The 12,435-nt window shown below is 45.7% G+C and overlaps 1 protein-coding gene across 1 annotated transcript in view; it reads left to right on the top strand.

Moving 5' to 3' along the window:
• The window catches only part of LOC142043226 (sodium/hydrogen exchanger 2-like), a 30,648-nt gene extending 18,213 nt beyond the window's left edge, over positions 1 to 12,435 (top strand). The window contains exons 7-12 of the mRNA XM_075054128.1: positions 698 to 768; positions 1,928 to 2,092; positions 2,786 to 2,900; positions 4,225 to 4,359; positions 8,815 to 8,881; positions 10,918 to 12,435. Of these exons, the coding sequence (XP_074910229.1) occupies positions 698 to 768; positions 1,928 to 2,092; positions 2,786 to 2,900; positions 4,225 to 4,359; positions 8,815 to 8,881; positions 10,918 to 11,054 (690 nt within the window). The 3' untranslated portion in view covers positions 11,055 to 12,435. The remainder of the gene's footprint in view (positions 1 to 697; positions 769 to 1,927; positions 2,093 to 2,785; positions 2,901 to 4,224; positions 4,360 to 8,814; positions 8,882 to 10,917) is intronic.

Here is a 12,435-nt window from a genome sequence, read left to right as displayed (position 1 = left end):
AGGAAGCTTCAGGGACATTGGTACCTGAGTGCGGAGGGGCATTGACCTGCAGGAGAGCAGACCCCTCTCCCAGTTTAGAGGTGCCAGTAGGAGGGAAAGCAATTTGGGAAATGACAGAGATTTAACTTCCAGGTGGAAAAATCAACCTGTCTGGAATTTTTAACATAATTTTAAGCAATAATAATTTTTTTGTATAAGGCACAATATGGCCAATGATTTCATTTCGTGTGGGAAGTGTCTGGGGGAAGGCAGTATTTATTATTCAAGTCAAAGCATCATTTGTATGTTATCTACATCTATATCCTGAAGATACTGATCTCCTGAGACAAATTGGCCTCAAAACCCTCAATATGAGCATTTCCTGCTTTATCAAGGGCCAATATGCAGGACATGCAAGCCATCAGCCATCCTGTACATATCATAACGAGCAGATCCACATCCCTCAGCGATTATTCTTTGCTCGCACAGACCTGAAAGCAAGCAGCCAAACCACTTATTGTACTCCAGAACCGAGGGATACTCGCAGATGCCTGGATGGGGAATTAGCCCGACATCTCCTCTTCTTGTTTACCGGTGCTGTGTACTGAGCTGAAAGCATCTCCTGTTTTGTCTGCTGGCTTTTGATGTTTGCTGACTGAGTTCATCACGTATGCAATACATGCAACCGGTGTATAGCAAAATCCTCTCTTCTGTTTAGTTCTTGGATCATTTGCTGGCTGGCATTGAAGATATATCTGGACACTGGGGACAGTATTACTGGAAAGACAAGTAAGGATTTGCCGAAATACAACTGTGTACACGTGTAGAAAAAAATGAGGCTGGTTTCTATTCCCTAAGTTTCCACTGTGGGCAACTGAGCCTTGTTCATCCTTGTGGCACCAAGGGGCAGCTTTTCCTTGTCCAAGGCGAGACCAGGTTCTTGGGGCGCTTCCCTGCTTGCAGGTCACCTCTTGTACTTGAGCCTAAAAAGACTCCTTTCCCTTCTCCTGTTGTGTTTGTCCCTTCTTGGCCATCAAAATCTGCTGGAAATGAAAGGGCCATGCCGGCACGACACACGGCTCGCGTGGCTTCAGGCTGTCCCTGCCTGCAGCGGTGCTGCCCGTGCCCTCCTGCCCGTCTGGCCGTGTGGGAGCTGAGGACCCCAACCCAGCGTGTGCCCAAGTAACGGTACAAATATGAGCTTGCAGCACTTGGAGGGGCATCTGCTTGTCGTGGACTGACAAATTATAGAGGATCTCTACAGCTTTCCGTGGCAAAGTGCTCAATTTTCATTAAGTTCTGGTAGATTGTACACATATATTTTTTTTTTAAATACAAAAAACATAAAATATACCGATAGCAATCTCCCAGGTTTAATTCCTTGGCTGTGCAGATACAGGTGCAGCTAACTTCATGGTAAGGACTCCGATTAATGCAGCTGGCAGGGATTTTCTTAGGAATGCCAGTGCTTGGAAGTGCCACTAGAGGGTATGGGAATCGCTGCTGCTCAGGAGTGTCCTGGCTCCTCGCTAGCAGGTTTGTGAACAGTGTTTGATACCAGCTAGATCTTTCCCAAACGTTGTGCTGCTTTTGAGCAGAAAGTGAGAGGAAATGGCTCAAGAGGGAATCTGGAAGCGTTGAAAACTGTTGCGTCCCTTGGGGCTACCGCATGTGCTTGTAGCACTTATAGTAGAGTTCATGACAAATCTGGTACTTTGGGGAGTTTTTATTGTATTTGGCAAAGTTTTAATATCTTAGCTCAGGTGCCGTAGTGCAGAAATAATTGAGGACTGACCTCTGGGACTGTTACTTCCTGGAAAGAAGGTAATGGAATATAATGGAATATGGGGCAATTGTGGACTATGAACCTGCTGGCTTGCTCAGGTCCATTTAGGTGCTGGGGAGAGGTGGGAGGAGGCTAAGCATGTCCTATTTTGTTCTCAAACAGATTAGAATATTTCAACAGCAAATACCTGCAGAAGATCCTGCTTCGAGAATACGACCAGCCAAAATCAAGTATCGTGCTTCTCTACGAAAAGCTGGAGCGGAAACACGCCATCGAGCTGGCAGAAGCCGGGCAGCTGGGTCATGCTCCGTCTCATCCATCCTTGCTGTAAGTGGTCCCCTGCGGTCGTCCCCTTTCTGTCCCTCCTCCCAACCCTCCCACCGGAGGGAACAGTTATGACAGGCTTTTGCAAACTTCTCTGCCTCCTCTGCTCTTCCCTGCTGGGCTATCCCATGGGAAGGAACAACATAGCTTGGACAAATGCAAAGGAAACACTATTTAAAGATGAGTGGGCGGGTATTAAAAATGATCAGGTGGATGAGCAACCTACTGGCATTGATGAACAAACAGTTTTTGATCTTGTATGTGGAGGCTCACCTGTATTCCTCCCAGAGTTACACAGAAATGGTGCTCTGAAAAAGAGGCTTTTACACCCTTTTTTGATGGCTTTGCACCATTACGCATACTGAAGGAACCGACAGTGAGAACGAGCATCAGCTGAGACAGCAGGGTCAAATATTTGCAGGTCAGAATGGCCGTCTCTTCTCTTGCCGATGGTTCTGCCCTGCCACAGCTCCCTACAGCTCTTTTATCTACCGGGGACCACGTGGATGGCACAGCTCTGATGCAAATACCCAATGCCCCTTCCGCGGTGACCTCCATCTGCAAGGATTAGCTGTTGGTCACGTCTGGTGGTGGTGGTGGGATCCGAAAGGGCTGCCGTGAACACTGGGCTTCGGGGATGCACTGGCTGTGCTGCTGTGCATCTTCCAAAATAAGGCGTTCTCATTTTCTTTGCAGCAACAACGACAGGACTGTCAAAATAGACAAAAAATTGGAGGATGCTCTGAATCCGGATGTCCTGGAAAATATACAGGAAATATTGGCAAGGAACCTGTACCGAATAAGGAGAACGGTATAACTCTTCCCTCAATCCGTATTTTAGATGTCCAATAACAAAAGTTATCTCATTTATCCTAACAGCCTGAGCAGATGTTATGAATATTTACATAATTACTAATGATATCTCTTTGTGAGCAGAGAATAGTTGGCTGTGTGAAGCCAGATCCAGTTTCCAAGTCAGTGGCACATTTCTGTTTGCAGCATGACAGCTTTTGAAAGGTTCACCCAGTCAGCCTATAATTTCGTGAAGTATTTTAGGCATCAGTACCCAGAACCAGAAAGGAGAAAGGAGGAGCACATGGATCTTCAGGCATCAGGTTAGCAGATCCAGCAGTTGCAACAGCTCCTGGTTACCTGCAGGGCAGAGCAGGGATAGGGTTATCCCCCTAGGAGAGAGCACAGTCAGTGAGCTGCAAGTAAGAATTACTCTGCTGAGGTTTTAAAGCCGCTCGGCAGTTTTGCCATGAAACTGGTACAACTGGTAAATAACGTAGAAACCACTTGCTGTTTACAGAATAACTCATGAATAATCTGTCTGAAGCTTTACACAGCACCTAGGACTGTGCATTGTAATTGCTGTTCACATGGTGATACATGGAGCCTTATCCTTAAAACCCACCTAAGCCTTTGTTTTATGGATTACGCACGAAATACCGAGTCCTTGGGGATGCGGCTGGTGTGGGCAGCTCAGCACAGAGGGATCAACCACCCCCTCCTGTCCCTCTGCTGAGCCAAGGGAAGCAAGCAGATAAGGCTGGGAGGAAACCTATAGAAATAGTGAACAGGATGAAGATGAAGGCATACCTCCTGTTTGTGCTTACTCCTGCCTAAATCCAGCCTCACCCCTTGTAGTGACAGAGTTATCCCAACTCCCACTGATGATAGTGGGAGATTTAAGTTTGGTTGGTTTAAGGCTTCTGAAGGAGGATGTATGGTTCCTGTGGATTGCATGATTTATATAGGAAGGTGGGGCTGGTATAAAATATTGGAGTGCTGGGCAGAGGCACTGAGGCTGAAGACGCCTCGAGCAGAGTAGTTGCGCTAGGTCGGCGTGTCACTGGACTGAGAGAGATGCATCTCCGTCTCATCATTCAGTGATCGCTTGGGCGATTTTGCATAAAGAAGCGGAGTTTGGAGTCCCCATCTTCCTTCCTTGGCTCTTTCCCTCCATCCCCGCCTCTCATCCTTGGGTGGATCAGTTTATTCCCACAACTAGGCAGGGTGGCTACAGGGGGGTGAAGGACCCTGGAAGATGTGGGCGCTAACGAAGGGATGTGGCTGCGGAGGGATGGACGGTCCCACCTCCAGCAGTGGTCGTCGTCTTCTGCAACGCGCAGGGGCCGGCGTACAACAGGCACACTCTTCCCGGCGAGTCCGAGCCCGTGGAGCACGCCAAGGAGATCCTGATCCTCCGGCACAAGAGCCTGCGGGTGGAAGTGAGTGGAGGCGACACGGCCAGCTCCAGGAAAGAGGTAAGAGGGAGCAGGGAAGGCTTGGACCTGCGGAGAACCGTGCACAGGCTGCTTTCCCTCTGCATGTATAACAAGCACTAGGACTAGTGCTGTTTATTGCTGGTGGTATTTCCTTTTAAAGACAAATCTCGTTGCCTTAAATTAAAAAAAAAAAAAAAAAAAAAGTGTGTCTCAATCCTAAATTGCATTCCAGTGAGTAGGAAATACCGAGGGGAAAAAAAAAAAACCACCCAACCAACCAAACTCCTGACAAACAAACGAGCCATCTTGCGTGCAGCGCCGTTCGGTGCTTTGTGAACACAGGCTTCCATCCATGCTAGGAAAGTTATTTACTGAGCAAATGTTATTAATAGGGCTTCAGTCTGTAGATCCAGAGGTCTGGTTTTCCCATGTTTTCTTTTCTGGGAGATTTCATCGAAGGAGGGAATTTGGTTCCCCCATTGTCAGCTGTCCAGATGGACTGTAAATATTTGAAACCATTCAGTGTTTTTTTTCCCCCCAACTCTTTTTGCAGGGACAGAAACATTACTGTGAGCTTTGTTATTTATTCTGGAGGCGAGTTCTTTGTTTTTAAAAGCAGCTATGGTTCTGGGCAGACTTGAAGAAATTAAAATAGAGGGAAGTGTTGCGTACTGGATTCCTGGGAGAACCACTCTGAGTCCAAATTTACTGCTGGCACAGCTCCATGTCAGTTCCTGTTCTGAATTAGAGGAGAAACAAGGTAAATACTATGTCTGTGCTGGTGAAGACTTTTGCTGACTTCTTTGAAAAGCAGTGAGAGAAGCTGGACCAACATTTCCCTGTGGAAAGACAAAATGGTCCAGGAACGGTGCATGAGGAGCAGGCTTGGTCTTTTCAGTTTCCCCCATCCTCTGTAACTCTTACTCTGGAGGAAAAGCAATTAACCCTCTGCCCCTGTATTTTGCTCCAAACCCCCCCAGGGCAGCAGCAGTAATTGCTGAGCCGTCCCTAAATTTTACCCACTTCTCTGAATCTTAGGTTTGGATGGTTTGAGCTCGAGCACTGTCCAAGTGCAAACTGCGGTCTCTAATCTGGCCAGCAAGGCTCCATAGCTGAAGAGAACAGAATGACCTTTTAAAAAAGAAATAATTTATCCTCTTTATTTAGATAGTAATTTTCCACGACAGCACAAGAACTCGGGACTGCCGCAGGCTTTCTTCCACTCTGATTTCTTTGTTCAAATGCCAGTCATTGAAGAGCCCACCGAGAACGGCAGTAACACACCAAATGCCGCCGCTTCTCAGCCCTTCATTCACAGAAAGGTGTTCCGGCTCTTGCAAACAACTTAAAAGATTTAATTTGATCATTTACATGCTGATTGGTACTTACAATTCAAAATAGATAGGCAAGAACATGGCATGTTCCTGTAGAACATTTGGTATAATTAAACTTCAAAAGAACAACATCAAACTAGGGCTGATTTTGAGCACGACGTTACATACTTTAAGGACATTTGATTGTTAACCCTTGCACTCCTGCTTCGCCCTTCGTTGCTGCTCCCATTAGGTACTGCGGTGCATTTGGTAGGAAATTTAGCACCTTTGGGAAGACCGTTTCTCCTGTTACTTTGAATGCTTACAGCTGGCCTTTCAGAGAACGGAATTTTTTGGGGGGAATTGCAAAAGCAGTAGAATTCACTCCGTCTCTATACTGACTCCTGGATGGGGGCTAATGCCCTATGGGGGTTGTGAATGCTCCTATGGATTATACAAAATGCCAATTTGATGCTGAATACTGCTGTCTCATAGAAGTCATTTGCTGGTGCTAGTCACACCTCTTTACTGCAGGTACTTTTGCTTTGTGCCAGTCTAAGGGAAGCAGATGTAAATACAGAAAGCTGATTCCAGTGACATCTGTAAGGGTGACTCTAAGCCCAAGAAGCATCCCTCTGCACCCGAAAGGAAAAGCCAGGTGTCTTTTGTGTGATCAGCAGCTTACCTGCTAATGTTTTAGAAGAGCTGCCTCATTTTACTGTGAATAGAAATAAGGCGATACCCAAAAGTGATGGGATAATGTTCTAAAAGAGCCCTGGAATATTAACACGAGGTGGGAGGGTGGGTGAATGCTGTTACTTCACACTGTAGGAGGACAGATTGCAGAATTTGTCAGCAGAAAGAAGGAACGCTGTGCTAAAAAGTAGATTTCAGCCCATTAAAAGCAGCTTAATATTTTAAATTTTGGGGAAAAAATTAAGCCGCTCAGATTTACTTTGATGCCAAGTTGACAAGCAAATGGCATTTTCCTGTTTACAAAAAGCAACGAATGAAAAAATGTAGCTAGTTAGCATTTGAGATTTTTCTAATTGTCAGATACTCCATCTTTTGTAGTCCCAAAGGGAAGGGTTTGGCCTTCCAGATTTTGAGTCAGCAAGAAAAAACTAGATGCTCTCATGCCACCCATTTTTCTATTCTGCATTTCACCACGAGATGGAAGCATTACAACTGTGTTTGCAAACCCAACAGGAAACCAAGGAACTGCGAAACAAACTTCAAGCAAAGGGCCACTGAAACCCCTCTGGTGCTGGTGAAACGCCTGCACGTCTTCTATTGCCAGTCTATTTGAAAAAAGCTTTGGCGGTACATTCAATCAGTTAGCTGTTGCGAGCTGAGTGAATAATTAAGAAATCCCTTTGGTTCAGTAGAAACGCTGCTTTTTTCTGCTCGCTGGCTGGCTGCATATATATTTTTCTTTTTTAGTGAAGTTGGTTAGTCCTTTGCTATTAAAATATGAAGCTGTTGTAGCTCAGTTAGATTAATCTCATAATTTATTAGGTGCTGGCTGGTCTTTTCCCCCCGTATCAGTCACCACAGAATAAGGTATGGATGGAAAAGCATCTTCCTATAGGTCTGGGGCTCCACCAGGCTGGGGAAGACCCAAGAGCGAAGTTCATCTCACCCGATGGACAACCCATCTCCTTCCACAGTCGGTGCGGAGAAACCGGTGCCCTCGCCAGGACAGGCACCGGTCCGTGACTGACCCCAGGCTTCGGCCGGGGCGAATCACTTCTTCTCTCTAACCTGGGTGGCTTTAGGTGCCTTGGGGTTCTACTGCACGTGAGGTCTCTGCCTTTGCTTTCACAGTCGTGCTGCGTTAGACGCCCCTGCCAAGGAGGGGTTGCAGAGTGAATAGGGAAGGCAGAGAAAAAAGGTAAGAAAAGAACAGTCCTCATCCCTCCCGGGCCAACAGTGCAGGTTAAATGATTTACACCAGGCAGAAAAAACCTTGGCAGGCCTACGAGGTGACTTCAGATCTGAATCGTAGCCCAGGGGATTAACTCCAAGACTATCTCTTTCCAGCAGAAAGTTCGCCTTCCTCCGCCTAAGGACAAAATTCCTTCCGAAGGCTGCTGCTTCCTGGAGCTGTGCATCACGCTGGCTCTGAACACTGTCCGGATTTTGGGCTTGCCTTATTTTAGGCAAAGATCCAACACAGAGTATGCTGGCAGGGCGGTTTCTGAGACCCAGAATAGCTTTTATTTACCACCGAGCACCCAGAAAATCCTTGCACCTGTAGCCAGGCAACTTCGTCCTCTTTTCTTCTGCCAAAACACGAGTACACTCCCCCAGAAGGAGCTTATTTGGAGCTGCCTGTAAGCCATGTGCGTAAATGACATACTGCCTTTGGTAATTATGTCGGAGCCCTTTCATGGAGCATGCTCTGAGAATCGTTAAATGCCCCTGGGAATGGCTTTCCAGGGAGCCGGGCGCTGCTGCTGGAGCTGGGAAGGCATTGTTATTAAAATGGTCAATAAAAGTGCGAACAAGGGATGGAGGGCATCGGTCCTCGTTAGGGGAGGGAGGAGAACGAACCGAAACAAAACAGAAAACTAGGCTGGGAGGTGTCCAGAGTTATTTTGGCAGTCTGGGTTTCTGGATCGAGGTGCCAAATCACAGCTGCGTAAGAGACTTATTCCCAGTTTACAGAAGCACCGAACAATTCAGGCGGCATTGTGCTACCTGATTTTTTTTTTCCCCCTCTTTTTTTTTTTTTTTTTTCCTGAAGGGCGGAGATTAGCACTGGAGTGAAAGGGCAGGGAGCTCGTTAGTGCAAGCTCGTTACCTGCCTCCTTGGCCTGCAGCCAAGGTGGGGAAGAGCCAAGGTGGGAAATGTCCCTGTGCTGGGGACAGGCTTTGCCTCTGCCCCGTCCTCCCCGCTCCGGGGCTGCTCCTTCCCATCCTACCTGCCGAATCACTCCTGGAGAGCTCAGACCTCTTCCACCAACTCGAAACAAACCAGTGTCTGTAAATATTTCCTGCCATCTATTCGGTCTATTTTTAGCAATAGTTCTTTTTGTTTTTCTTGGCAAAAGTAAAACAAATGGAAACGGAGTCCTTGGGGATTGCAAATGGCTTGTTTATGAAGCAGGAGTGTCATTAACAGACTCGCTAGCGGTTTTCATAAATGCATTAAAGTACTTTTCTTCCTTAATCGCAGAAGGATGACTCCTACTCAGTGCAGGGCGTCTCCGGCCCGCAGCCCAAGCTGTGCCGTTCCTTCACCGGTAAGCTGGGGACCCGGTGGCCGCCGGTGGGGATTTCTCACCTCCCTTCCTCGCCCTGCCCCATTCCCATGGGATGACCCGGCAGGTGACAGGGGAAGGATGTGCTGAGGTCCACGGCGTGTCCGTTGCGGGGCTGGGATTTGGGAGAGAGCCACGGCGAATCCTCCTGCCCTCCCTCCCTCGCCGCGGGAAGCTTTGGGCTGCGTGTCGCAGGGACATCATTCTAACCCCGGGGGACAACGCGGCGTTCCTCAGATGAGCATCGTGACCGAGAAAGCGGAGCTGAAAGCCTTCCCGGCCCCATCCCAGCCCGACCTGAGAGGAGGTTCAGCGTGCGGTGGGATGCACGGCTGGCGGTGAAGGTGCTCCAGGCAATACCTGGGGGCAGGTGCTGGGAACCATCGCAGTGAGAAGCGTGTCCCAGTCCAGTTTGACCTCCGTATTACCCGTGTGCTGCAAGGGGTGCGTGAATTTACCCAGAGTTTTCTTGCCTCCCATATCCAGCCAGGCAAGCGTTTGAAACTGGTACCGTTCTCCATGTTCCACCAAGCGCTAAGTTGTTTGGCAGCAATTGCAGCTCATTCTGCCTTCGGTGATGCTAATGCATAGACTAAAAACTTATAAAAATGAATGATACTTCAAAACATGAAGTTTGTGCCCAAATGCTTTCCAAAAATTAAGTTCTATTTTTTTTTTTGCTTGCTAAGTATTATTAAAATGCATTTTGAGTGGCCCATTAGCAGCACTGTCTGTTTTGAATATCTGTCAGAGAAAGATCAGTGTCTCAAGACCTCATGTTTTTCTAAGCCCAAGCTCAGTTTTTAGAAAACTGAAAGCTTAGGTTTCACACTTAAAAAGAAAGGTTTAATATCAATGAAGCCTCACACAAAGTATAGCTGGTCAAAACTGTAGACAGAGTCATTTTAGTCTCTGAACCATATGAGATGTTCAGTGGGAAACTGGGCACTGAATTTTTACAATAGTTGGCACAACACCTTTTAGCACAAGCACGTCTGTAAAAGTGATGCTTGAAAAGATTCAGTGTTTGTTGGAAAAAAAAGAAAAAAATAATGTTGCCTCGCAATATGGGCTGAGATAGGTTAAGGGGCTGGGCCTAACATTAATGTGCAGAGTATTTCTTCATTACACATCTACTGGAAAAATATTTAAGAAGCAAGAAAATTTCCTTTAAATCTTTTTGTGTCCTTCTATTTCTAATGTTTTCTTCCTTTGTAATTTTCTTTAAATAGTTAACTGAAAACTTGCTAAATAAAGAGCTGTAGAATAGCTGGCGCTTTCTCTGCACAAAAGTATCTTAGTACAGGTTTGCAAGAGTAGATGGAAGGAACACAATCGTGTGGCATTCGTGTGTTGGACAACATGGACATCTGCTAGGGATGTAGCTATTTTAATCCACAGTTTATTAGAAATAGTTTAAAAAAACCTAAAAAGTTTAAACTATGTTCTTCCTGAAGAAAAAAGTAAATGTAAGCAGAGCAAAGTGATAAAATCAGTATTTTTGGATGTTTGGTTTGTTTTTTTTTTGTCCCAGGGAAAATGTGAGCACAACAGCCCCTGACATACCCTGGCAACAGGGCTGAAGGAGACTGTAACCCTTCCATCGTGATTGCATGTACATCCCCCCAGAAAAATCACTTTATGTGGCAACGTGAAATTATAGGTGCTCCAGCAGGACACCTGCATCTTGAAAAGCTGTTTTAAAGTAGTCACTGATAGGAATTTTTGTTCTGCGGAGTTGATGGTGGGGACTGACAAAAGAAGGATGATATTGATCCAGATAAGTAACATATTTCAAAGTACAAAATAGGGTTAAAATTGTCTTTTTTTTTTTTTCTTCCATTGAAACACTCATCTTTTTGTCTCCTGTTTTATCATTGAAAAGTGATCCTTGCAGTGGAATAACTCATCTCCAATGAGCGAATGGCCACCTTGGTAGCTCTCGGTATTTCTTCATTCCTGTTGACCCACAAAGGAGAACGTTTCTCATACAAGTTGGTGTTTTTCTTTTCCCACAGTGGGGAATGCAGAAAAGGTTCGGGAAGTGGAACGGAACCGGTCGAAGTCGGTGTGTGTCATCCCACCGCCGCAGCCCAGCGGTACGGCCTGGGGTGAGAAGAAAGACACGGAGAAAGAGCTGACTTTGGAGATGTAAAAGCACAAGTGATGCTGCTGGCTTCCCATCGGGGATATGACTCCATTGCGTGGATGGGTACTATACGTGTAGATAATGTATATAAGATGCATACCGAAAAGGACAGCATGGACAGGGCAAAATATTCTGAGTGGTTTGCATCGAAATGTGTGCTCTTATTGCACAATGCTGGTTTTTAATGGGAACCAAGGGAAAAGATGCACAGCCGAGCACCTGCAATGCAAGGTAATATCTGAGAGAGAATTTCTAAGAAATGTCTAGGAAAAATTTGTTCACTCTGGGAAAATTGCTGAAACTCTCTACGACTGCAAGAAAGGATGTTTTAATAAGGTGAGATATTAGATCTTCTCATTAATCAGCAGGGGTAGACTAAACAGCAGGGAACATTTAGATTATATATTAGGAAAAACTTTATAATCTCAAAAAGGGTTTTATTAGGCGATGGAACATGCCACCAGGAAAGACAGCAGAAACAGCGTAAGATCTCTTCTGCTCCTGAGGAACTGATGGGTCCTGACTATGAACATTAATCATGTGAAGTCCCAAGTTAAAGCATACAGTTAAATAAGGTGTTGTGTCTTACCAGAGGGTCTGTCCCACACCTAGACACAGTTCTTCTAATGAAAACTTATTGCAGCTGTGTTAAAAGGGGAAAATACATTCTCACTGATTTTTTTAAATTTTTTTTAAGGAATGGTTCACCTCAAAAAATAAAACGGGGACTCTCCAAACCCAGTGGTGATACCAGATGAGGGTGTCAGCCCTTAAATAGATGGGCAAGCCTTGCGATATGGCTGGTTGTTTGCAGCAAGCCTGCAAAGATTCTCTAAGCTGATCTCTGCTGCCGTAGCCGAGAGCTGCAGGGTCAGAGGAGGTTTGAGCACGTCTCCTTAGAAGATGTGGCAGAGAGAGGGACCCAAAAGGCCCCAGGAGACCACTGCCTGGTACTCTGGGGCTTTCGCTTTAACTTAAAGACACAAAATTGCATGCGTTTGCTTTGCAATGACATGGAGGTCTCATTTTCATTTGAACAAACTCCTTTACAGTTTCCTGATATAAGTTGATGTAGTCCATTTTGACTTGAAGGCCACTCTTCACTGCCCCATCACTGGAAATTCACCTCACTGCAAATGAAAATTGGACCTTTTAGCCTTTTATGTGTATTTTGAGTGTGTATATACATATATGTACATATTTATTGATTTTAGTATAAGTCCATCGTTGTCATCAGTTATTTTATTAAGATTTTGGGTTGTCTCTTACTTTAACCCATCTTGCGTGGGATTTGTCTACGCTTTGTTTAGAAAACTGCCCATCTTTGAATATGTTGTAAAACACAACATACATGAATACGTTGTAATGTACCACATTTCTCTTTCAA

The sequence above is a fragment of the Buteo buteo genome, chromosome 22 (assembly GCF_964188355.1).
Source record: "Buteo buteo chromosome 22, bButBut1.hap1.1, whole genome shotgun sequence".
In the NCBI taxonomy this organism is placed as follows: Eukaryota; Metazoa; Chordata; class Aves; order Accipitriformes; family Accipitridae; genus Buteo; species Buteo buteo.
This window is presented reverse-complemented; position numbering and strand designations above follow the sequence as displayed.